We start from the raw sequence: 26,236 nt of genomic DNA on the forward strand, positions 1-26,236 counted from the left end.
CACTTTCTCACACCATTCACAAAAATAAACTCAAAATGGATAAAGGACCTGAATGTGAGACAGGAAACCACCAAAACCCTAGAGGAGAAAGCAGGAAAAGACCTCTCTGACCTCAGCCGTAGCAATCTCTTACTCGGCACATCCCCAAAGGCAAGGGAATTAAAAGCAAAAGTGAATTACTGGGACCTTATGAAGATAAAAAGCTTCTGCACAGCAAAGGAAACAACCAACAAAACTAAAAGGCAACCAACGGAATGGAAAAAGATATTTGCAAATGACACATCGGATAAAGGGCTAGTATCCAAAATCTATAAAGAGCTCACCAAACTCCACACCCGAAAAACAAATAACCCAGTGAAGAAATGGGCAGAAAACATGAATAGACACTTCTCTAAAGAAGACATCCGGATGGCCAACAGGCACATGAAAAGATGTTCAACGTCGCTCCTTATCAGGGAAATACAAATCAAAACCACACTGAGATACCACCTCACGCCAGTCAGACTGGCCAAAATGAAGAAATCAGGAGACTATAGATGCTGGAGAGGATGTGGAGAAACAGGAACCCTCTTGCACTGTTGGTGGGAATGCAAATTGGTGCAGCCGCTCTGGAAAGCAGTGTGGAGGTTCCTCAGAAAATTAAAAATAGACCTACCCTATGACCCAGCAATAGCACTGCTAGGCATTTATCCAAGGGATACAGGAGTACTGATGCATAGGGGCACCTGTACCCCAATGTTTATAGCGGCACTCTCAACAATAGCCAAATTATGGAAAGAGCCTAAATGTCCATCAACTGATGAATGGAGAAAGAAATTGTGGTTTATATACACAATGGAATACTACGTGGCAATGAGAAAAAATGAAATATGGCCTTTTGTAGCAACATGGATGGAACTGGAGAGTGTGATGCTAAGTGAAATAAGCCATACAGAGAAAGACAGATACCATATGGTTTCACTCTTATGTGGATCCTGAGAAACGTAACAGAAACCCATGGGGGAGGGGAAGGAAAAAAAAAAAAAAAAGAGGTTAGAGTGGGAGAGAGCCAAAGCATAAGAGACTGTTAAAAACTGAGAACAAACTGAGGGTTGATGGGGGGTGGGAGGGAGGGCAGGGTGGGTGATGGGTATTGAGGAGGGCACCTTTTGGGATGAGCACTGGGTGTTGTATGGAAACCAATTTGACAGTAAATTTCATATATTAAAAAATAAAAAAAAAATAAATAAAATAAAATAAAAAAAATAAAAAAAGACTCAATGACAAAAAACATAAATTTGGTACGTGAGAATAATCTGTAACCTTCTACTTTTTATATGTCCTACACCATCTGCAGTCAATTAAGTGATTCCCAGGTGTTCACAGTAATTGCTTTAACGCAAAGTATGTCACTTTAGGGGTCATTAAATATTTATTATAAAAACCTCATCTACATTTTTCTCTATTCATTTAGGGACAAAACATGCTGATGTTTAGTATTGGCAAAAATGAACTGATTGGACTTATTGGATTATTTTATGGGTTTAAAATAATTTTTAAATAACATCATTAAAAATATTTTTATAGGCCAAAATTTGGTGACAAAGTAAGAAGAGCAATGATGCTGATTTAGTTTTGCTTACCTATATTCTTTATTTTAAATGAAAAATAAGTACTTATGATTTGTGGCTAAGATGTCAAAAACTCAAACCAGATTGTCCTTTTCTTGCCAGGACTGATGAATAGTGGGGAATTTAAGGGACCAGAGGATTCATTAACTAATTTCCTCTCTAAAGGTAAAAGAGTTTAGCTTTCAGAAAAGATTCACGGAGACAATCTAGCATAATACTCATTTTATAGATAAGAAAAGTAAAACTATGAAGCTTGGTCAATTGTACAGAATTATTTACATACGAATCTAATAAAAATTATAATTACTAACATATACATACTGCATTCTATGCTCCAGGAAGTATTCCAAATACTTCACATATATTCATTTATTTAATGCCCACATTTACTGTATGATATGGATACTCATCAATTTTCCCCACAGAAACCCGGAGTATGGAAGATGCCCAGAGTAACCTGCATTAGGTCACAGTGCTGGGAAGTGACAGATGTGGGACTTAGTTGGCTCCAGAATCCAGGCTTTTACCTATTAAAATACAACTCCTTTCTAAAACTAGTTTCTGAGTAAATTATGATTTCTAGGTGAATATACTTTTCTAGAGCATTTTGGCATATAAATCACATGATTATCCTCATAATACTGTTAATTACCGAAAAGCCATAAAATTGTTTTAAAAATAATTTTCATTGGAAAAAAAAAAATAAAAAAATAAAAAAAAATAAAAAAATAAAAAATAAATAAACCTACAGTTTTAGTCTTACTTTTGAGTTGAGGAGGCGGAGCTATGGTCTGATTCTGATCCCAACCTGGCACTGGAACCACCTCTGGGAGCCTTTGATGCTGGGTTAGCTGGTCATTCAGATCCTCATCTGGCCCTGGGGGTAGTTCTCCAAACGAAACCGTGTCCAGGAATGGAACCAAAGTCTCGGTCAACTCCTTAGGCGGGGCCAACATCTGGGCTGGAGCAGAGGACCCCGGGTAATTAAAGCCCCCCGGCTCAGCTGGGCGTGTAAGTGCCTGGGGCGATTCGGGCGGGGGATCAGAGGAGCGAGAAGACCAGGGCTCAGCCGCCTCCAGGGGGTCGGAAGTCAGCTGGGCAGGGTCCAGGGCCCACTCCGGAGGCTGAGCTGCCTGGACCAGCAGCCACAACGGTTGCCACATAAAGAGAAGCAGTGGGGCCAACAGGCGCAGCCGGGACATGACACGCGGAGGCTCCGGGGTGCAGCGACCCAGGCGAGTGGGGTACTGGCGCTGGGCCCTGAGCGGGAGCCAAACCATTATGGCAGCCCCGTGATGCGCACGCGCAGTTAGCAACTGTGCGCCCTCCCCGCCCACGTCCCACCCTTAATGACGTCTTTAATTACGCCACCTTTATTAGCTCCCTGGAGATGGGCTCCGCACCAGCAGAGCGGGCCCTTTTCCCAGAATCACTTGGGGCCCAGGCCTCCCTCCACCCTGCAAAGGCCACCACTCCCCCCCACTCCCCCCCTCCCCCCTCCCCCCTCCCCCCCCCTCCCCGGCCCGGGGCTGCTCACAGCAAGGTAGTACTTGGACTCAGATCTGGGTGGCCCCGCACTCCCGCAGCTCTGAGGGGTGGAAGGGTGGGGGAGTGGAGCAGAGCTTCCAAGGAAGCCACAGGACCTGGCATCCTGGGAAATTAAAAAATGCTAGTCCAGCTCTAGCAATTTGAACTCTTGCTCTTCAAAGCTTAAATCCGAGAGACGTTCTTCCTCCCCCTGGCCATACTGCTTCCAAGAAAAGTAGCTGACCTGCAAAATAAGCACCAGTTAGGGCGATGGGGAGGAGAACACACTTCACAGTCAGATATTCTAAAATGTTGCCATTTCCTCTAAATTCTCAGTACCCATGGCTGATTATTAATTCACCACTCTGTTAGATGGGGGCCTACCACTGAATCTGCGATGGCCCCTAAATGTCTGTAGGAGGAGTTTGGGGGGAGTGCTAAGCAATTCATTCTGGGAAAGAGGGCCGGAAACCAATTCTAGCCCTTTATTTACACTGGGTGGGAAAACTTCCCCCATCTCATCTTGACTGGACATAGCCATTGATCTAGAAAAAGTAACAACGCCACTTTTCAGAGGTCCACTCTGTGCGCCCACATGGAGAAGGCACTTAGGATGTTATAGTCAGCGTGTTAAACAATTTTCTTGAAATACTGCAACTAGCACTCAGTTTACTTCCTTCACAGCCCCTTTTCTAATGTATTTTTAGTCCTTGCTTATAGTCTGGCACAACCTCTAGCATGTAAAATGCAAGAGAGAGGGGGTTTTTATCTTAATCCCAATGTCTAGCACACAGGAATAGTTTTTATATGGAACTGATTCCAAGACTGGCCTCATGCAGGAATGGATCTGTTGCTATAATCAGGTTTCTGAAATCTTTAGCATCAATGCTGAATCTTTTTCTCATCTTTTCACCTTTTTCAGGAAGCTAGACTTTTTTTTTTTAATTTTTTTTTTCCTGAGAGAGAGAAAGCGTGAGCGGAGGAGAGGGACAGAGGGAGAGACAGAGAGAATCCCAAGTAGGCTCCACGCTCAGCACAGAGCCCGACGTGGGGCTGACCCCACAAACTCTGGGATCGTGACCTGAGCCAAAATCAAGAGTCGGATGCTCAACCTATGGAGCCACCCAGGCACCCCAGGAAGCGAGACTTCTCAAAGCCTAAACTTGGAAACGTCTGAAGTTTCCTCGACTGGTTTGATTTAGATTCAATTAACATTATTATTTTGCATGAAAAATCTTCCAGTGCTTTTTCAGAAAGTAACCATCTTCTCTTTCTCCACTCTCTTCCCTTCAAAACAAACTTTGCAACTGTGGGGTGAGTTAAATATTCAGAAATCGAGGGGCGGCTGGGTGGCTCAGCTGGCTGAGTGCCTGATTTCGGCTCAGGTCATGATCTCGCAGTCTGTGAGTTCGAGCCCCGCGCCGGGCTCTGTGCTGACAGCTCCGAGCCTGGAGCCTGCTTCAGATTCTGCGTCTCCCTCTCTCTCTGCCCCTCCCCAGCTCACGCTCTTTCTCACTCTCAAAAATAAATAAACATTAAAAAAAAAATCGAAAAAAAAAGTTCACAAATCTAGCCCCAAATTAAGCTCTCAATGACCTGAAACACATTTTTGCTTTTTTTTTTTTTTTTTTTTTTTTTTTTTTAACATTCTGTATGTGGCACATTACTATTCTCTTTTAGAAATTATTTTGGCGGGGCGCCTGGGTGGCTCAGTCGGTTGGGCGGCTGACTCCGGCTCAGGTCATGATCTCGTGGTCCGTGAGTTCGAGCCCCGCGTCGGGCTCTGTGCTGACAGCTCAGAGCCTGGAGCCTGTTTCAGATTCTGTGTCTCCCTCTCTCTCTGACCCTCCCCCGTTCATGCTCTGTCTCTCTCTGTCTCAAAAATAAATAAATGTAAAAAAAAAATTTTTTTTAGAAATTATTTTGGCAACTTAATCCCTAATTCAGGACATCCATGTGAGTGATTTACAGAAAAGTTCTTCAGCAAGATATTCACGCAAGATATATATGAGATGCCGACATCTGGGTGATACATCCTATTTGAATGGCATAATGGTTTCAAACGCTGTAGTATAATCACATTTAAGGCCATAGTTACTCTGTTCCCAAATCCTTGAGATTCTGTTTGAGGGGAGCTCTAAAAGGCTTGTGTCCTCTCCTATGTCCACAACTGTGGGAGTGCTCTGATGAAATTTGCTCTCCATATTTCAAATAAGGGGTCAGAGCCAAGGGTCAGGACTTCAGGAAAAGCCCCAGAAATCCCCTGCAGTCAAAAGCAGTTTTTGAGTTTCACATTTCCCAAAGGATGATAGAGCTAATGCCAAAGTCTTCCAAATTCTGCTGGTTGCTTTACATTATGGCTACAGTGGCTATGTCACCCTTGAACTTTAATCTCCACATACTTGAATTAAATCCTGCAGCTCGTCTTCAGTACTGGCATCTGTGATCTCTTCACAGGGTCTGTATTCCACAGCTATTTTACCACTTTCTGAAATAAAGTGAATAAGGATTGGAAAAAAAAAAAAAAAAAAAGAGGGCGCCTGGATGGCTCAGTCAGTTAAGCGTCTGACTTCAGCTTAGGTCATGATCTCATGGTTCATGAGTTCAAGCCCCATACTGGGGTCTCTGCTGTAAGCACTAGAGCCCACTTCAGATCCTCTGTCCCCCTCTCTCCGCCTCTCCCCTGCTTACTCTCTCAAAAATAAACATTTAAAAAATAAAGTTAACAAGATCAATTCAGAATTTTCCTTGTTCTAAAACTAGCTGTATACAATGATAGCACCCAATAACTACACATTCTTTTTATTTATAAAAGCAGAAAATAAAAGCATTTCCCTAGAAGTTTTCTCATCTCACACTTCAGTTTTTAATCATAACTATGTGTGAAAAAATACACATGAAGTTAACAACTGTGTGGTTCAAAAACGCTATCATCTTAAGAGATAGGAACTAAGGAATAATGACACAGGAAGTTAAAACTATGGAAACAACAATGTTCAAAATCAGATGACTAGACAGTAAGGCATTAGGTAGAGGTCAGTGTGAGTTCTGGAATACAGACCATGGACTATAGCTGATACTTCATGTTAGAAACAAGGCAAGTGTCTACTCCCCGGAAACAAAATCCCACCAGATACGATGAACAATGCTTTGGAGGGAGGGGGAGGGGGAGGGGGAGGGGGAGGGAGAGAATGCGCTTGGACAGTTTATTGGCAGAAATGGCCCATGTCCCTTATAGACAATACAATTCCCCTTAAGGCAAAGTACAGCTACAACATTTTGATCGTGTACAAGGGATACCATAGCATGTTAGGGAGAGGTCAGCAACCCAAAGGTTTAGTTTGGTTCTTAAAGGTTGTTACTCAGAATTGACAGCTAATGGAGATTCTACCTGATGACCAGGGAAGTCAACTTTCACTGCAAGAGCTGTCCAGGCTGGAAGCCTGAGACCAATCCAGGGTCAACTCTTATGGGCAAATAAGGCCTCTGAAACTTAGCTAGGATTTCTCAGTCTCTAAGCCTGCAAGACTGTGAAGCGGCGAGGGCGGGGTGGGGGGGGCAATTGTTTGGGGACTCGTTACTAATTATGAAATTCCCTTGGAGCACAGCCTGTAACATTCACACCATTGTAGAACTCAATAGAGAACACAATCGATGCTATTCAATAGCCTGACCACTTTCAAGGTTCACAAAAATATAGCTGACCCTAATATAAGAATCATATTCATGGCACAAAAACAGACACATAGACCAATGGAATAGAATAGAAACCCCAGAACTAGACCCACAAACGTATGGCCAACTCATCTTTGACAAAGCAGGAAAGAACATCCAATGGAAAAAAGACAGTCTCTTTAACAAATGGTGCTGGGAGAACTGGACAGCAACATGCAGAAGGTTGAAACTAGACCACTTTCTCACACCATTCACAAAAATAAACTCAAAATGGATAAAGGACCTGAATGTGAGACAGGAAACCACCAAAACCCTAGAGGAGAAAGCAGGAAAAGACCTCTCTGACCTCAGCCGTAGCAATCTCTTACTCGACACATCCCCAAAGGCAAGGGAATTAAAAGCAAAAGTGAACTACTGGGGCCTTATGAAGATAAAAAGCTTCTGCACAGCAAAGGAAACAACCAACAAAACTAAAAGGCAACCAACGGAATGGGAAAAGATATGTGCAAATGACATATCGGACAAAGGGCTAGTATCCAAAATCTATAAAGAGCTCACCAAACTCCACACCCGAAAAACAAATAACCCAGTGAAGAAATGGGCAGAAAACATGAATAGACACTTCTCTAAAGAAGACATCCGGATGGCCAACAGGCACATGAAAAGATGTTCAACGTCGCTCCTTATCAGGGAAATACAAATCAAAACCACACTCGGATATCACCTCACGCCAGTCAGAGTGGCCAAAATGAACAAATCAGGAGACTATAGATGCTGGAGAGGATGTGGAGAAACGGGAACCCTCTTGCACTGTTGGTGGGAATGCAAATTGGTGCAGCCGCTCTGGAAAGCAGTGTGGAGGTTCCTCAGAAAATTAAAAATAGACCTACCCTATGACCCAGCACTAGCACTGCTAGGAATTTACCCAAGGGATACAGGAGTACTGATGCATAGGGGCACTTGTACCCCAATGTTGACAGCAGCACTCTCAACAATAGCCAAATTATGGAAAGAGCCTAAATGTCCATCAACTGATGAATGGAGAAAGAAATTGTGGTTTATATACACAATGGAATACTACGTGGCAATGAGAAAGAATGAAATATGGCCCTTTGTAGCAACGTGGATGGAACTGGAGAGTGTGATGCTAAGTGAAATAAGCCATACAGAGAAAGACAGATACCATATGGTTTCACTCTTATGTGGATCCTGAGAGACTTAACAGAAACCCATCGGGGAGGGGAAGGAAAAAAAAAAAAAAAGAGGTTAGAGTGGGAGAGAGCCAAAGCATAAGAGACTGTTAAAAACTGAGAACAAACTGAGGGTTGATGGGGGGTGGGAGGGAGGGTAGGGTGGGTGATGGGTATTGAGGAGGGCACCTTTTGGGATGAGCACTGGGTGTTGTATGGAAACCAATTTGACAATAAATTTCATATATTAAAAAAAAAAAAAAAAAAAAGAATCATATTCACCCAATAGGTCAGTGCCAAAAACAAAAACTGAAGCTGAATTGATTCCAAAAACATAATCTTATAAATTCTCCAACAGGAAAACGATGATAACAAGTGAACATATTTTCTCTGCTTACCATGTTTCAGGGATAGTTTTAAACTTTTCCATCATCTCATTTGCTCTTACAATTCATCCCCCATGAGGTGAGTTGAATTATTACCTTTACTTGGCAGATAGAGAAATTGCAGCTTAGAGAGATTACATACTTCAAATCTGACTATAAAACCTAAAACTGCATAAGAAATCTAGGAGACAGAGCTAAGATTCAACACCAGATGTCTAAATCTTCAAAGTTTATTTTTTTTATTATTTATTTTGAGAGAGAGAGCACATGGCATGTGAGAGTCAGGGAGAGGCAGAGAGAGAGGTAGGGAAAGAATCCCAAGCGAGCTCCACGCTGTCAGCACAGAGCCCGACACGGGGCTCAATCTCACACATCGTGAGATCATGACCTGAGCTGAAATCAACAGTTGGACGCTTAACTGACTGAGCCACACAGGTGCCCCCAAAGCTTATACTCACAATAGTATTCTGTGTTATGAGCAAACAATCAAGAAAGAAGACTGGGTCAAACACTTTCTGTGTGGACAGAGGTAAGTCACTGTATATCTATATACTGGGGACAAAAATATTTGTGGTCATTTTTCTCACAGATGCCACAAAGAACAAATTTGACACTACCGCTTTGAAAGCATTTGGTGAATAAAAGAATATGAAGTGTTTTCATCCAATTAACTTTTCAAAATGAGTTTATTTGCTCGTTGAAACTGATGTACTGTAAGGACAATCAAATAAGTCTTACCTAAAATCACAATCAACAGCTTCTGGAATGCATCTGACACAGCCTTCTGAATAGCAAGCTTCTGGGTTGTCCTCCTTTTCATAAGAAATGATAATGGCCCTGCATCCAACCAAAACAAATGGATTTAACATGCCTATCTGAATGATAACTGATTTGGGGGTTATATGTGTAAAAGTGAAAATACATCCATGATTCGTAGTTCATTATCTTAGCAAGTAAGGGCAGGCACAACACAAGGTTGAATGACTCTGCTGTAGGTATATCCTGGCAGGGCACATTTTTACTGCCCTGATCTACTCCAGAAGTTTCGGAAGTACCAAAAGGGAGACACAAGCCAAGAAAGTGGCACAGATCTCACATCGCTCGTAGATTTCAAATGGACAAGCTGAAACTATAGTTTCAGACTCTACTGCAGACCCTACTCTCCTGTGCATCAAGGGCTGGAGTCACATGGGGAGAAGGGTTCGGTGGTAGTGCACGTGACCGCCTGGTCTCTTCCCGGGCATCACCCAAGGGAGCCTTACTCCCTTAGCCTTGCTAACAGCCCTGCCCCTCCCTGAAAACCCTAAGCCTAAGTGCTGTAGACACTGGGAAAAAACACAGTACCAATGGGAATACCTTTTCTAGGCATCTGTATTTGACTCTTTACACTCCAGCCCTTTTATAGGAGGCAAAGGACTCAACATCTACACAAGAGTTTGTTTAAATCTTTAGATGATTACTTTGCTGGGATAACTGCAGGCTGCAAGAGATATGTATTTGAAGGACTATTTTAGCACAAGGCGAATTCTTAACCAAAAATGGGAAAAACATTACTTCCCTCCTCCTAAACTTCTTGGCAGAAAGTCAGCTTTAGAATTTTAAAGTTAAAGGTTCTTTCAGGTATTGCCTGAGATAAAAGCCTGTACTGTAGGCCAGAAAAACTCTGCCTAGGGCTTTAGGAGCTTAGCAAAGGGGAGGGCTGGATGATGTATCTGAAAAGATGAGTTTTTAGAAAGAAAGAGGGATTCTGCCTCCCCTCCACCCCCACCCCCACTGTAAACAGACCTTCCTCCAGGTCATCCAAAGTCTCCTCGGCCATGCCAGCTCCGGGACTCCGGCACTCATAGGATGGCAACACCACCTCTAAAGCACAGAAGAATTTCAGGCTCTGCTTCTGAAGTGGTGGCACAGTATCTTCATTTGCCCTTTCTTCAAGGTCAGAAAGATCCTGAAGCTGTTAGGATTTTATTATTATTATTTTTTTATGTTTATTTTTGACAGAGAGAGAGAGAGAGAGAGAGTGTATGAGCAGGGGAGGGGCAGAGAGAGAGAGGGAGACACAGAATCCGAAACAGGCTCCAGGCTCTGAGCTGCCAGCACAGAGCCCCACGTCGGGCTCGAACTCACAGACCGTGAGATCATGACCTGAGCCGAAGTCGGACGCTCAACTGACTGAGCCACCCAGGCACCCCGAGCTGTTAGGATTTTAAATGGAAGGTCCTTCCTTGGATCTGAATGTAAGCTTCAAGATGTTTTGTTATTAAAAACAAAACCGGCGGCGCCTGGGTGGCTCAGTTGGTTAAACTTCCGACTTCGGCTCATGTCGTGATCTCACTGTTCATGGGTTCGGGACCCGCGTCGAGCTCTGTGCTGACAGCTCAGAGCTTGGAGCCTGCTTCCGATTCTGTCTCTCCCTCTCTTTCTGCCCCTCCCCCGCTTGCAATCTGCCTCTCTCTAAAAAAAAAAAAAAAAATGCAACTAAACTCCAGCAATCCCAGCCCACAATGGAGATATCCTATAGCTTCAAAATCAAGTAAGACTTACAAATGGATGAAGACAATTGGTTTTTATTATACACCATACAAATACTGGAGAAGATTATGGACACCACCACCCAAGTTACTGAGATTATTATGAATTCTTGGTGGCAGGCTCAGGTACTTCCAGTTAGAGCCCTCTCACATCTCCCCACAACCCAGTTTTCTCCTTTCTGAAGTCCAGAATTTCAGTGTTGAAATGATTCTAATTAGTCAGAGAAAATCTATAAAGTTTACCTTGGTGATCCTTTTTGACCATCCATTGAAACCAAAGTAATAATTTGCCAGTTCTTGGCACTGGGAGCTGTTTAGGGCAAGGGCCTGATGTTGAACCGCCTTATGTTTGGTGCCAAGACGAACCTAAAGACATAAGAAATAGACCTGAAAATATCATAACCTGACACAGAGGCTTCCTTTAGATACACCTGAGATTTATCAATACCTATTTCATAGAGAGGTTGTGAAGCTCAAACTAGAAACATTTTAAGAAATCAGCTCCTAATAAACCCTAAATAAATGCTATGTACTATTTTTACGCTATAGACTTTGATGCATCATTTCCAGGGCCCTTGATTAATCGGCTTTCCGTGATCTCTGATATTGAAAGTGATGACGAAAGCAACTAAGGAAGCCCTCTGGAAGCAAATTATAGGGCTGTAGGTAAGCAAGGGAAGAAAACTTTTTGCTGTCTCATCCCGTAGCTCCTGTTTGAGAATATGACCTCAAGAGCAGATAACATGGACCTGAGTAGGACCTGAATCAGCAGCACCCACCCCCCGCAAGTTACTAACCCCCGTTAGAAGAAGGAATATACATACTTCTGTAAATTTTATAAGCAAATAAAACAATAAGAGGTTCATTTGCCTTAATAAGCTTCTTTGAGAATGCAAATACCTCCAGTGTTAACTCTCTAAATAACTTACACGCTACAGTGTATTTCTTACATCCTCTAGTTCTTTTTTAAATGTCTATTTCAAGTGGGGTGTAGTATATTCGCATATTCATAAAAATTCAAATAATTCAAATAAAGTCAAAGTATTATTAACTCTTTATTGATTTGTTTGTGCAACGTCCTCTATCACTAGTTTATCAGTTCCTTAAGTGCTTGAAGGAACCATATTTTATTCTTTTCTCATTCCTAGAATCAAGCACAGGTCTATGGATTAAGTGAATGAATGAGTAGATGAAAAAGTGAAATTACTTTCTCCAACTGAAGCTGCCTGCTAGGAAGGAGAAATGAAGATGAACTTTTAAATGTTGAGTGCTACAGCACAGGCTAATGGTGAGGCAGAGTGGAGCTGTTCTGGACAACCAGGAAGCTTCAGAAGGGCCTTGAGCCCCTGAGTGGTAGAGACAGTTGTCACCTTAGATAACCTTGCCACAGTTCTTGCTGGCGACCGTTTTCCTTCATGCTACTGAAAAAAAGCTCTCAGATTCCTTAGGCCTTTCCTTGATTTTACTGTAAGATGTTATTCTTGGGGCGTCTGGGTGGCTCAGTCTGTTGGGCATCCGACTGCAGCTCAGGTCATGATTCTCACAGTTTGTGAGTTCGAGCCCCGTGTCAGGCTCTGTGCTGACAACTCACAGCCTGGAGTCTGCTTCCGATTAGGTGTCTCCCTCTCTCTCTGCCCCTCACCCGCTCATGCTTTGACTCTGTCTCTCAAAAATAAACATTAGGGGCGCCTGGGTGGCTTGGTCGGTTAAGCGTCCGACTTCGGCTCAGATCATGATCTCACGGCCTGTGAGTTCGAGCCCCGCGTCGGGCTCTGTGCTGACAGCTCAGGGCCTGGAGCCCGTTTCAGATTCTGTGTCTCCCTCTCTCTCTCTGCCCCTCCCCTGTTCATGCTCTGTCTCTCTCTGTCTCAAAAATAAATAAATGTTAAAAAAAATTTTTTTTAAATAAACATTAAAAAAAATTTTTTTTAAATAAACATTAAAAAAAAAATTTTAATATGTTCTTTTTAAATATGTATTTATAAAAGGTAAACAAACAAACAAAAACAACCAGAAACTATGTGTACTTGCCAAAGTATAAAGGAACACATAAGTAAATTGGGCAACAATTTCAGTAGGCGGCGGGGTGGGGGTGGTGGTGGTGGTGGTGGTAACCCAAGGCTCTGTGTTAAATAAATAAAGAAATTTAATATGAATGCTCTCTCCTGTCAGCTATATATTGACTTTGGGCTTTATGCTGTGAAATCTCAAAATCCATTTGTGAAATGGTCTTAATGTCCAATGAGAGAAAAACACCTCATTACTCACAACTGATACAAAGTAATTATTTCATAATCTGTGATAGCTGAGTGGCTGGGTGACATCTTCACAGGCTAGAAGCTTGCAAACTCAGGAATGCCTGACAGGTGATCATTTCAATCATAGGGAGTGGAGCCAGGATTGAAGACAGTGTTGAACAAGTGGAGACAGTATACTCAGACATTTGAGAAGGATTCTTAGATTCGATCCAGATTAAATCAGTAAGGAAAGGCATATGGGTAAGAATAGGCAGTCGAGTCCGTAGGAAGTAGCTAGATTAAGAAGCCAGTTAGACAAAGCTGATGAAAACATACAATTATAAAGTGAAAGGTTTGGCAATCTAAGCCTCACTCAACTTATTCAAAGGAATTGACATGGCCCTTGATAAGGACATGGTGATTGAATTGAGGCACATAATGAAATATAATTCTGGGGCTCTGGGAAAGCAAAATGGACAGCATGTTGGTATGGAATAAAGTTTCTGTGGTGTATTAAAGAATGTTTTAACCATTTTCCCGGGAGTTGAAGGGAGTTCTGAATAGGCAGCTTGAGAGTGATGACGACGATAATGACGATGAAGCATCCTTTATAATACAACTGATGAAAGAGTTTGTCATTTTATATCCACATAATAGAGGGGGGCCTGGGTGGCTCAGTCGGTTAAGCGTCCAACTTCAGCTCAGGTCATGATCTCAGGATTCATGAGTTCGAGCCCTACATCGGGTTCTGAGCTGACAGCTCAAAGCCTAGAAGTCTGCTTCTGATTCTGTGTCTCCCTCTTTCTCTTCCCCTTCCCTGCTCATGCCCTGTTTCTCAAAACTGAATAAAAACGTTATTAAAATTTTTTTTAATCCCCATAATAGTAAACAGAAACAAGACTTCTTGTGAAGCTTTGTTAAATTAAGGGGCACCAAAAAATGACACAGGGTTGAACATCAGTAAGTTTGGGCTTGACCTCTCCCTTCCAGTTACTGTCATGAACCTTAAGTAAGTCACTTAACTATCCTGAGTTCGAGTTTCTTCATCTGAAAACAAAACAAACATAACAAAACAACCAAAAAACCCAGGGAAACCGGAGGATCAGTGTAGCAATGCATCTAAAAGCATTCTGTAAACCACAGTGGTATACCAACGCTGGTCTATTATTGCTGAATTCAACACTTCGTCCCAGTGGTGTTAGGAATTTCCTACTTGGACCCACCTTCACTGGAGAATTCTGAAAAAGCTGCTTCTGGTCGCATGCCTTTTGGGCTCTGTGAGCATCCCTTGCTGAGTAAAACTTGATGATGGCGTAGAAACCAGGACGGGCCACTGCAGCGTTCGGGAAGACTCGGACCGAATACAGAAGGCCAAACTGGGAGAATACTGCGAACAGAGAATGCTGTGGGGTGGTCCCACGCCAAGTAAGTGCATGAAATTTCACGCCCAGGAAACAAAACTGCCTTCTATTCCCTAAGCCCTCCTGCACACGCAACCCAAAGCACTTCTCGTTTCGTTGAAAAGATTTCCCTTTGAAATCCCGGGATTCGAGAAGCATTAGAAGGCAACATGTGCCGGCTGTTGAGAGTTACCTCTCAAAAATCTGTCGGGGCTGAGACTGCAAAGCTCCCCTCTAGAACTAAGATTCCTCTCGGCGGAGACTACAAGGCGCGCGAGGTGCTCAAGGCCAGACTCAGACTCCCAGTCACGGGGAGGTGGGGGTGTCTCCCTCCCTCCCTCCCTCCTGGCCCGGCTCACATGCAAGGCCTCGGCCGTGGGTCCAGAACTCAGCTCCCACACCAGCAAGGTTTTGTCACTCTCGGTGGGAACCGTAAAAGAGACCAATTCCGCCATCCTACCACCAAGGAGCAGGCGCGACTAAGGTTTGAGTGGCACGACGCCTGCGCAAGGCGCGCCCGCGCGTTTTAAAAAGGGGCTGGTACGAGGGGCGGGGCCAGCTCGCCGCGGGGTGGGGCGGGGGCTGTCCCCCGGACCTCTCCTTCGCCCCTCCCGCTCTGGGGCGGGTCTCTGCCTCTACTTCCCCTCCCGCAGCTCCATTGTCTCAATGTCGTAGAATTTAGTGCTTCTAGTCAAGTGTATTTAAAAAAAAATTTTTTTTTTAATATTTATTTATTTTTGAGAGACAGAGTGCAAGCAGCGGAGAATCAGACACACACACACACACACACACACACACACACACACAGAATCCGAAGCAGGCTCCAGACTGTCAGCACAGAGCCCCAAGCAGGGCTCAAACTCACAAACTGTGAGATCACGACCTGGGCTGAAGTCGGACGCTTAACCGACTGAGCCACCCAGGCACCGTTAGTCAAGTGTATTTTTACAGTAGGGTCTAAAGGGTGAGCTTACAGGATCCCTGGGTGTGGACAATTTTATGGCAGCCTTCTTCCTCTTCACCCCGGGAGAAGATTTAGACTACTAGCAGTTAGTAAGTTACCTACTGAACTTAAAAATTTGGATTTCTCTACGTTGTGTGGGCAATGACCACTAAAGATGCAATCCTTTGGCTTAAGAATGTTTTCATGAATGTTAAATATACAAATCAAACTATAACTCATTAAGCCATTAATGAAATCCTTAAAAAGCATTCCCTGATTTCCCTACGTGATTTTGATGAATTGGTGTACGTGTGTGCTTGTTGGGGTGAGATGATGTGGGAGTTTGGCAAGCAGGGTAAGAAGGAGAGATAAATTTGAAAAAACCAGAGTGAGGCCAGGTAGGGCACCAATATTGGAGCTCATGGTGCTTGTGCAGAAGGGCCGCTCTCGGCATCCAAATAGCTATTTTGAGGACTAACACACTGAGAGGGAAAGTAGGTCCTAATGATCCTTATTTTAATCCTAGAATGTCTGAGCCAGAAGGGGCCTTACAAAACAAGTCTCCTGAGGTTTCTAAGCAGTGGCCTTCAGACTGCTGCTGGTCTGTGGTGAAGGTTTCACCAGTCCTTGCCAAAGCAAGAAAAGGTAATATAAGCAGGGTTAAAAAAAATATTTTCATAAAACGAAATCCATTCCATTATCCTATAAATCTGACCCTCATTTAAAAAATTATTTTAATATTATTTTTGAGAGAGAGCATGCATGTGCGAATGGGGGAGGGGCAGAGAGAGAGCGGGAGACACGGACTCCGAAGCGGCCTCCAGGCTCTGAGCTGTCGGCACAGAGCCCCTCGCCGGCGCTCAGACCCACAAACTGCAAGATCATGACCTGAGCCGAAGACCGACGGTCAACCAACCGAGCCACCCGGGCACACTGACCTTCATTTTTCATGCTGAAAACTGTTTTATGAGGAGATGCTGATAGAGGATAGTTGTTGTGATTCATACTCTTTCTAGGGCATTAAAATAAAAAGTTGGACATGTTAACATGGCCTTAACTTTTTTCGTGCTTTACTGGTCTGTGAAATCCAAAACTCTGGGAACCACTCAAATGTCAAACCTCTCACTTCAGAGCTGAAGCAGTTAAGGCTCAGAAGTAGGGACAGCAGTGGCCCAGGTGGGACAGTTTATTCAGGCAGTTCCGATTGTAGCCACAGGTAGAACATTCCTCCAACTGCCCCTTTTCTGTCTTTGCGTTGTCATTTTGCGGGTTCAACTCCACGTCAGCACCGTGTATTCGTTGTATGTATCCACTCATTCGCTGTAGCCAGTGTTCGTGTATGTCGCTGCTTCTCCAGGCAGATGGTGAACACCTCAAGAACAATAGTTATGATTTACCTTCCTTCTTCTAGTGCCCACCACCCTCCTGCCATACTAGGTACTCGAAGATATCTGGAATGAAAAATGAAGAAACCAACACATTCTTTGCACAAGGAATGCTTTAATAATTCCCCAAATATAACAACTTCTTCACTGTGGTCCTCTCTTGGTTCGCGAATGACAGTCAGGAACCAGGGGCCTGGGCCTGGATGGGTGCAAGGAGAAAGCCCTAGAAAACCATTTATTCCTGGGGCTCCGGTCAGTCCTTTTTGAACATGGGAAGGAAAGCAAATAACGTGAAGTGGAGGCAAGAGGAAGAAGACATGAAGAATCCCCAGGCGAGAAGAGGAACGCTGGAATGACTCCACGCCTGTCTCATTCCTTGTGACACCCCGTCATCCAGTAGGAGAGTGGCCGGCCCGCACAGTGCAACCTCCATGCCACCCTGTGGAGAGAAGAAGGCTGGGTTCTTGCTTCCTACTTAGTAGCTCCTTCTCCACATCCATGACCCAGCACTTAGTGAACGCACGGCACAGCACGGCAATGCACAGAACCCCCTTCACTGCTCGCTCTCTGGTCTGTCCCCCCGTGGCCCCTCTGAGCCTTCCTTTAAATTTCTCTTATCTGTGGTGTTTGGCTCCTCCCCCCGTCCAGCATGCCCCCACGTTTTCAAATCCTCCTCTGGCCCCGAAGGGGGAGTGCACCATTTTACAAGGCTGAGAGGCACTAAACAAACAGAAAGATAAATACATACATAAATAAATAAATAACCAATCCGTCAATCTCAGGGGCAACTATCGACTCTCCCTCCAGAGAGGGTCATCCCTAGTAGCCGTCAGCGTCTCTCCCGCATGGTGTTCTTAGAGTAGACAAGGCACTTAACCCCCTCCTTCCTCACAGACACCTGTAGAGGCAACTTATCTGTCTATCTATCTATGTATCTATCTATCTATCTATCTCCAATTTGAAGCTCAGAAAAGTGAAGCAACCATTGCACTGTCTACCACTGGGAAGCTGACAGCTTTGGGGGTATTTGCTCAGCTGAGGAGCTACGCACCTTTTATAGAAAATGTTGCTGCGAATTATGGAGAGGGCCAGCCCCACCCCCCACCCGTGGCCAGCATGATGGTGCTGCTTAACTGGTCCCACACCTACAGCTCATTGAACCGCTCGGGGATGATGGGTCCAAGCTGAGCCAATCAGATTCTCTATCCCAGCCCCTTGGACTCTGGGGCTGAGACTAGCCAGTCTCCGTGACTGCTCAGAACATTAGCCCGTTAACTTGGGGGCAGCCACAGTCTGTCCTCTGGAATGGGGAGCAGAATATACTGCTCTACAAAGAAAGTAGTGAAGGAAATGCACGAGGAGGCAGAAACTTGTCAGGAAAGCCACACTGATAGTTCCCAGCTCCGCCTCCGTTCTCTTCCAGAGAAGAGACCCCTTGGGTAAGCTCGGTGAGACACCTTGTCCCCTCCGAAGCCATCTCCCTCAGCTAACTCAAGTTCCTTTGCTACTGTGCCCAAAACAGTTTTAATACAACATCAGACAAAGACCCAGATCCCAAGTCTTGTAAGTCCCAGTTCCAAGCCGCGCCGCTCTCCCCCATTTTTCTAGATGGTTAGAAGGGGTGGAGTCCTTGCCTCCTGTCCCCTCCTGTCACTACATCCTTCTTGGGGCTCTGCCTGCTGACTTAGTCCCACAGTGACCTCCTCACCAGTTCTTCATTCCCCCTGCTCCAGACACAATCTTTTTCACACAGTTGATGGTTGAGAGAAGATCGGGGCTCAGCAGTTCTGAAGGGGAGACAGAGAATACCTGTGAGAACACAGAGGACAGTCCCAGAGACTGAGGCAGACACCGGCTCTCCCCGCCCCCCAGGGGCTGAGTCCTTCCAGATTAGGCAAGGGCTCCCTCCCAGAGGCCCATGGAGATATCCCTACGATGGCTGCTAGAGGTCAAGGGTGGCTAGGGGTGGGGGCAGGAGGGGCAGGAGTAAATGTATGTTTACTACCACACATCCTAGCTAGGGTACATGCTGGTTCGCGCCACGTTTGAGGGTTTCTAGGGAAAGGAAATGTCAAAACAGGCAGCACAGAGGCCGAGGTAAACCTTGCCTAATGAGAGAGGCTCTTCAGGTGAAGAGTGCAGGGATGTTGATCAGAGTACGAAAGAGGGAGTAAGGGGCAAAGTCATGGACCTGTGGAGCCTCCACGAGTGGCTCTGAGGTGGGGAGTTTGCCCTTGGCCTCGAATCAATCAGGCCATTGACCAAAGTCAGGACTTGATGGTTAGAGCTGAGCCTTCAGGGCCACCAGTCTGGCATTCAGCACTGGTTCTATGAGCCTCAGTTTGCTCGTCTGTAAAGCGGGGATCATAATAGTTTCCACCGCATGAGAAGCTGGCATGTGAAGTGCTCAGCATACAACACACTCTCGCTAAATGTTGGCCGCTGCTGTCCTCTGTTACTGGGTGTGCAGAGCCTTTCTGGAGCCTGCACCCCGGAGAATCTCCTAACCGGAGGGGCATCGTAGCCACTAGTGAAATCCTCTGCTCAGCAAAGGCACTCCTGGGTGCATTCCCAGGCTTGGAGTGGGACGAGAAGTCCTGTGAGTAGACCCCACTCATCCTCTCCCCTCTCCCACCCTGAGACCCCGGCCAGACCTTTGCAGTCCTCGTGGCAAATGTTTTCCGAGTGACTCTTGTGATCATTGCACCAATAGTGGCTGTTGATCTGGAAGACGCCATAGTCGAAGCTGCCGTCTGCATTTTCATTTACCTTTGATAGGTTGAAGTTGCTCTCCACAAAAGCCAGGCACAGCCCTTAGAACAGGGAGAAGAAGGTTTTTAGAGGGCTCTGAACTGAGGGACAAAGGACACGGAGGAGAAAGGGAGACGGGGAAGCAGAAGAAAGGAACAAGGCCTAAGAGGCTAGACGGGGCGAGCTGGCCGGAAACACCCATTAGCTTCTCTCCTCGCCCTTCGGTCCATCCACCTGCCCCTCAGTACAACCGCTCATCATCCCGCTGTCCATCCGCATCTCCTGCACTTGATGATCGCCTACTGTGTGCCATGACCCGTGCAAAGCCCAGTGAGGGACATTCAGCTGGGGCAAAGGCAGCTGGTGCCTTCAGCAAGAACGAAGACGCACCCCTTAAAGGACCACAAGACAAGATAAAACAAGAAGGACGGCACAAGACAGGTGTGTGCAAAATCTGGGCAAAAGGAAGCTAGCCCCACCAGGGAGGAGGACGAAGCCTTTGCACTGCCTGCTCCCTCTGCCTGGAATGCTCTTCCCCAGACATTTGGGTGACCCGGTCCTTTGCCTCATTCGGTGCTGCTCAATGTCACCTCCTCAGAGAGGTATTCCTTGACTTCCCCTTCAAGTACAAGGTTACCTCTCACTCCCCTGGCTTTATTCTGCTGCATAACATTTATCACCACCAGGAAGTGCTTCATATGTTTGTGTGTTTGTTTGGGACTCGCCTCTCCCCCTAGAATGCGAACACTGTGAAGGAAGGGGCTTTGTTGATGTCTCTGTCCCCAGCCCCTAAAATAGTTCCCGGTACATAGTAAGTGCTCAGTTAATAATATTCAGTGGAAGGAATATAGAATGTTGGGAGGGGCTTCTCGGGGAGGGCTGCTTTTTGAACTTGGCTTCGAAAGATGAATGATGGAAAGATGGCCACATAGGAGGTGACCAGGAGCAGAAGAGGAATGGGGGGGCGGGAGTGTGAGAAAGCGGCACTCACAGTCACTCAGGGAGTAGCCCTCAAACCCATCCAGATCCTCCTTGTGCAGCACTCTGGCCAAGTCACAGCGACTGATGAGCTTGGCCTCATTTATGGCAACGAGGCAGCTGACCAAGGACATGAGTAGCATCCTCATCATCTTCGGAGGGGAGAAGGTGCAGCTGAGGGCCTGTGGTCCCGAGGATCTCCCAGACGTGCTGCTGGTCTCCTCTGAGCACCTGAGGAATCTGGAGAGAGCAGCCAAATGTCCCGGCTCACTCACGGCTCCCCGCCTGGCTATTTCTCTTTCCTCTCACCATTTTATACTTTCTTTTACTACAGAAACTTTCAAACATTTACAAAATAAGAGAGAATAATATCATGAATCTCCATGTAGCCATTGCCCAGCGTCAACAGTGAAAAACCGAGGCTGATCTCCTTTCATCTATAGGTTTTCTCCTCTTTTAGCCATTCTCACTCTTGTAAAGGACACCTGGCTATGGGCAGCATTTGGGTACAGGGGTGGGGAGTGAGGCTGGCAAAGGAGATTGATGAGCACTGGACTTTATTGGTACTTGCGTGTGTGGGTTTGAACATGTGCTCTCGTAGGAAGGGCCAGGCCACTGGGTGTTGATCTGCCCTCAACCCCACGCTCCCAGACGCATGATATGTGACTTTTCCCAAGGGTATACCCTGCCTTGTGCAATTCCTGAGAGGCTGTCTTATAAGCTCTACACCTTTGTTTCCACTCAGAACTGGTGTCACTCGGGGCGCCTGGGTGGCTCAGTCCGTTAAGCGTCCGACTTCGGCTCAGGTCACGATCTCTCGGTATGTGAGTTCGAGCCCCGCGTCGGGCTCTGTGCTGACTGCTCAGAGCCTGGAGCCTGTTTCAGATTCTGTGTCTCCCTCTCTCTCTGACCCTCCCCCATTCGTGATCTGTCTCTCTCTGTCTCAAAAATAAATAAACGTTAAAAAAAAAAATTAAAAAAAAAAACTGGTGTCACTCAAGTAAAAGTGACCTTGTTGAAGAAATAAACTTCACTTTCACACTCTGTGTGTGTGTGTGTGTGTGTGTGTGTGTGTGTGTGTGTTTGTGTGTGTGTAGGGGGAGGTGCAAGGGGCGGGGACCCTGGATTCACGTCGCCTGCTTTCAAAGGTTGGGCTGCAGTGTGACCTTGGGCAATATACTTTACCTCTCCGGGCCTCATTTGTAAAAGGAAGACATGCCAGTACCCACTTACTAGGGTTGTCATGATGATTAAACGAAATGATAAATGCCTAAATCTTGGTTTTGCATTCCCCCCCAAATAGGAAGCAAGACTTCTGGGACAAAGGTTGATTCCTAGGCTGGAGTTAGGAAAGGGTATAAAATAAGTCTGAATTATCTTGTGCTAGAAAGTAAGAAAGTGCTCAAAATATGGATTGGAGCACGTCAAATGGACATGAGAGCCAGCTCAGAGGGGCACCCGCTGGCCAAATCTGGAACACTTTCTTGGTAACAGCTTTATTGAGATAAAATTCACAGTACATAATTCACATACCGCACAATCACTTAATTTAAAGCGTGCAGCTCAATAGTGTGTTTGCAGAGCCGTGCGACTATGATCGCGGTCAATTTTAAAACATTTTCATCAACCCAACAGGAAACCCCATACCCATTAGCTGTCACTAATCCACCCCTCCTCCAACCCCTGCCCACCACAAGCCTACTTTCCATTTCTCTAGATTTACCTAACCTGGACACTGCACACAAATAGTCACACCATAGGTGGCCTTTGAGCCCGGCTTCTTTCGCTTAACAATGTTTTCAAGATTTATTCATGTTGTGGCAGCCACTGGGATCTCATTCCTTGTGATGAATCCTTCTTTTGTCTCTCTATTGATCGTTTTATAGACTTTTGGGCTACTTTGGGGCTATTATGAATGACGGTGCTGTGAACATTCACGCACAAGTGTTTGTGTGGACAAATGTTTTCATTCCTTCGGGCATATACGCCAAGGAATGGAACTGCTGAGCCATAGAGTAACTTCAAGTTTCAACTTTGGAGCAACTGCCTGACTTCAAAGTGGCTGTACCATTTTACATTGCCATCGGCTTTTCCACATCCTTACCAACACTGGTTACTTTTAAAAAAAAAAAAATTATAAAGTTTATTTAGTTATTTTGAGAGAGAGAGAGAGAGAGAGAGAGAGAGGGTGCACAAAAGCTAGGGAGGGGCAGAGAGAGAGGGAGAGAGGGAGAATCCCAAGCAGGCTCCTCACTGTCAACGCAGAGCCCAATGCGGGGCTTGAGCCCACAGACTGTGAGATCATGACCTGAGCTGATATCAAGAGGCTCAACTGACTGAGTCACCCAGGTGCCCCAACGCTTGTTTGTTTTTTTAATTCAATTTACTCTTTTTTTTTAAAGTAGGTTCTGCCCATGACCCTGATGTTGAGAGTCACCATGCTCTATACCAATGGAGCCCACCGGGCCCCCCCCCTCCCGCTAACACTTGTTATTAACTGTCTTTCTGATCAAAGCTCTCCTAATGGGTGCCAAGTCGTACACATGATGGTTTGGATCTGCATTTTCCTGGTGGCTAATGACGCTGAGCATCTTTCCATGTGCTCTTTGGCCATTTGCATATCTTTGGGGAAATTCAGTATTTAGATCTTTTGCCTATTTTCTAGTTGGGTTATTTGTCCTTCTTTATTGAGTTGTAAAAATTCTTTATCAGATGGGAATGCAAGCTGGTGCAGCCACTCTGGAAAACAGGATGGAGGTTCCTCAAAAAACTAAAAACAGAACTACCCTACGACCCAGCAATTGCACTACTAGGCATTTATCCACGGGATACAGGTGTGCTGTTTTGAAGGCACACATGCAGCCCCATGTTTATAGCAGCACTATCAACAATAGCTGAAGTATGAAAAGAGCCCAAATGCCCATCGATGGATGATGGATGACTGTATATATATATACAATGAAGTATTACTCGGCAAGCAAAAAGAATGAAATCTTGCCATTTGCAACTATGTGGATGGAACTGGAGGGTATTAAGCTAAGTGAAATTAGTCAGAGAAAGACAAACATCATATGACTTCACTCATATGAGGACTTTAAGAGACAAAACAGATGAACATAAGGGAAGGGAAACAAAAATAATATAAAAACAGGGAGGGGGACAAAACAGAAGAGACTCATAAATATAGAGAGCAAACAGAGGGTTACTGGAGGGGGTGTGGGAGGGGGGATGGGCTAAATGGGTAAGGGGCACTAAGGAATCTACTCCTGAAATCATTGTTGCACTAGATGCTAACTAATTTGGATGTAACTCTTAACAAATAAAAAATAAAATTAAAAACAATAAATTAAAAAAAATAAAAAATAAAAAATTCTTTATGAGATGCATGGCTTGCAAATATTTTCTCGCATTCTGTGGGTTGCCTTTCACTTTCTTGATGGTATTCTTAGAAACAAAAGAATTCAATGATGACGAAGACTGTTTTCTCTATCTTTTCTTTTGTTGCTTACGCTTTTGGTATCGTAGCTACAGAATTAATACAGAATGGTTTCTAAGGTAGTCTGGGACAGTTTGGCCATCAACACAAATAAAGATAGTGACAGGGGAGCTTGGCCGGCTCAGTTGGTGGAGCGAGCGACTCTTGGTTTCAGGGTCATGAGTTAGCACCCCACCTTGGGCCTAGAGCGTCTTTGAAAAAAATAAGGATAGGGACAGATTATAATCTAGTGAAAGAGATAGGAATCCCTGAGTCCTTAATAGTAATAAATAGACAAACAGATACATAACGGGGATGGGGTTGGAGCTCTTCCTGACAATAAGATGGTGAGTGATAAACGTGGAGGTGGTCATGAGGTTGGAAAATCATCACTCTGCAGCCATCATAGATTAGTTTGGGCAAGAATCATCAATGGATATTAAATCTAAGGTGGTGGGAAGCTTGGTGAAGAACTGGATGGGGCACCTGGGCTGGCTCAGTCGGTTAAGCATCCAACTTCGGCTCAGGTCATGATCTCGTGGTTCATGGGTTCAGGCCCAGCATCGGGCTCTGTGCTGACAGCTTGGAGCCTGGAGCCTGCTTTGGGTTCTGTGTCTCCCTCTCTCTCTCCCCCTCTGCCGCTCACACTCTGTCTCTCTCTCTCTCTCTCTCTCAAAAATAAATAAACATTGGAAAAAAAAAACTATCAATGCCATGAAAACACAGAATGGGGCTATTTCTGTCACCGTGTGCATGTGTGTGTGTGTGGTGGGTGTGTGCATGCGTATCTTTCCCCTGAAAGCAGGTGTATGTTCCTGAGAGCAAAGGCCTAGGTTCCTCCAACCACAGGCTGCTGCTTGGGCAAGATGGCTGCCCTAATGGCCTTGTTTCCTCACAGATGTCTTCTAAGCTCACTCCGTACCAGCCTGAGCTTGTGAACATTCTTTTGCTTGTCTCCCTCCCCCTGGCGTTACCAGATTTAGTAAAGAAAGTTTTACAGGATGCCCAACTACATTAGAATTTCAGACAAACAACAAATAATTTTTTAGTATGAGTGTGTCCCATGCAACCCTGCTCCACCCTGACTCAGGAGGTTCCTTCCAAGACTTGCCAGGGGTCACTGAGCCTTGGGAAGCGGGTGAGCTCTCTCTCTACCCATGAAGTCCCCCCTTGGGGTCTCCATGGGGAATACGGTGCCTCTGGTAGATGCATTCTCACCTCCCCTTCCGAAGCTTACCTCTCTCCTACCCCTCTCTGACCCCAGGTCCCAGACAGCCAGGGCTTTCCTCAAGAATCAGTAGAACGAAGAGTCTCTTCCTCATGAACTATACTCTAGCCCCGCCTAGTTCACAGCTCCCCATGCTCTAAAGAAGGTGGGAGCGCTGGGCCACTCTGCCTTCTGGAACCTCAGTTCTGTGACGTCATCATTCTCCTGGACATACTTGGGTCCAAACCATGCAAACGGAGGCCCATGCAAGCTTCCCGCAGAAAGTACAAAGCACTGACTGGTGATCGCTGTCATGAAGGCCCCTGGGTGGGGCAGCACAGAGGGTCCTAGTTGTTCTGCCTCCTCACCTCCCTTCCCTTTGGTGGGTGGTACCACCTTTGGGGGAACTCCTTCCCCCATGGGGTTGTAGTGGAGAGTGCCAGTCACAGGACACTGTGTTCCGGGTGACAGGGTGTGCCTATGGCCCCCACCACTATATTTTGAATAGAAATTAAGTGGAACAGCTCAGCTTTACAGGGGAAGCCTTCAGGAGTGAGGCCAGAGGCCTACAGTTTGGAATCATGTGGACACAGCCCATCTGAGAGCATAAGCTTCCTTGAAGAGGGAGCAGAGTCCAGACAGGATTCCATTCCTAGAGTCTACCCTTTCCGGGACCCAAACACAGTCTTGCCCTTACTGCAGTCCTGCAATTCAATAAATGTCCCTTCCTGCGCCAACAAGTTCGAGGTGAGTTTCTGTCAATTGCAACCAAGAGAGGCCTGCTTAGTAGGGAGCGTGGGGTTAACCACCTGTGAAGCGGTGACCTGACAATCTGTCACCTCCCCGTGAAGCTCACACATCCTAGTGTCATTAGTCACCACCTGCTGTAGCAGAAAGGAGGCAAAGGAAAGTTTTATTACCGGTGGCTACATTACCCTCTG

At 45.5% G+C, this 26,236-nt stretch overlaps 3 protein-coding genes across 8 annotated transcripts in view; all 3 read right to left on the reverse strand.

Annotated features, from left to right (window-relative positions):
* Window positions 1-2,571, reverse strand: part of LOC144614269 (EF-hand calcium-binding domain-containing protein 13-like) — a 65,010-nt gene extending 62,439 nt beyond the window's left edge. For both annotated transcript variants that reach the window (XM_078437011.2, XM_078437012.2), the window contains exon 1: window positions 2,374-2,571. The gene's annotated coding sequence lies outside the window, so the exon portion shown is untranslated. The remainder of the gene's footprint in view (window positions 1-2,373) is intronic.
* A 14-nt stretch (window positions 2,572-2,585) lies between these two features.
* LOC144614268 (RAD52 motif-containing protein 1-like) lies at window positions 2,586-16,886 on the reverse strand. Of its 5 annotated transcripts, none has more exons than XM_078437006.2 (7): window positions 16,438-16,886; window positions 14,380-14,559; window positions 11,163-11,285; window positions 10,174-10,342; window positions 9,127-9,225; window positions 5,540-5,625; window positions 2,586-2,870 (listed from the first exon to the last, which is right to left on the reverse strand). In XM_078437006.2, the coding sequence occupies exons 1-7, from the start codon at window positions 16,441-16,443 to the stop codon at window positions 2,676-2,678; spliced, it is 858 nt and encodes a 285-aa protein (XP_078293132.1). In that variant the 5' UTR covers window positions 16,444-16,886; the 3' UTR covers window positions 2,586-2,675. The 5 variants fall into 5 exon arrangements, with proteins under 5 accessions (XP_078293132.1, XP_078293126.1, XP_078293127.1 ...); XM_078437001.2 differs by having other exon boundaries at window positions 2,588-2,870; window positions 14,916-16,886; XM_078437007.1 differs by lacking the exon at window positions 2,586-2,870 and adding an exon at window positions 3,125-3,381 and having other exon boundaries at window positions 14,916-16,886.
* A 93-nt stretch (window positions 16,887-16,979) lies between these two features.
* LOC144614270 (lysozyme-like protein 6) lies at window positions 16,980-25,560 on the reverse strand. The gene is made up of 5 exons (XM_078437019.2): window positions 25,326-25,560; window positions 20,627-20,853; window positions 19,539-19,697; window positions 18,593-18,671; window positions 16,980-17,323 (listed from the first exon to the last, which is right to left on the reverse strand). The coding sequence occupies exons 2-5, from the start codon at window positions 20,763-20,765 to the stop codon at window positions 17,254-17,256; spliced, it is 447 nt and encodes a 148-aa protein (XP_078293145.1). The 5' UTR covers window positions 20,766-20,853; window positions 25,326-25,560; the 3' UTR covers window positions 16,980-17,253.
* Between the last annotated feature and the right edge of the window lie 676 nt (window positions 25,561-26,236).

The sequence above is a fragment of the Panthera onca genome (genome assembly GCF_046562875.1).
Source record: "Panthera onca isolate mPanOnc1 chromosome E1 unlocalized genomic scaffold, mPanOnc1 haplotype 2 h2.Chr16_ul_2, whole genome shotgun sequence".
NCBI classification, from domain to species: Eukaryota; Metazoa; Chordata; class Mammalia; order Carnivora; family Felidae; genus Panthera; species Panthera onca.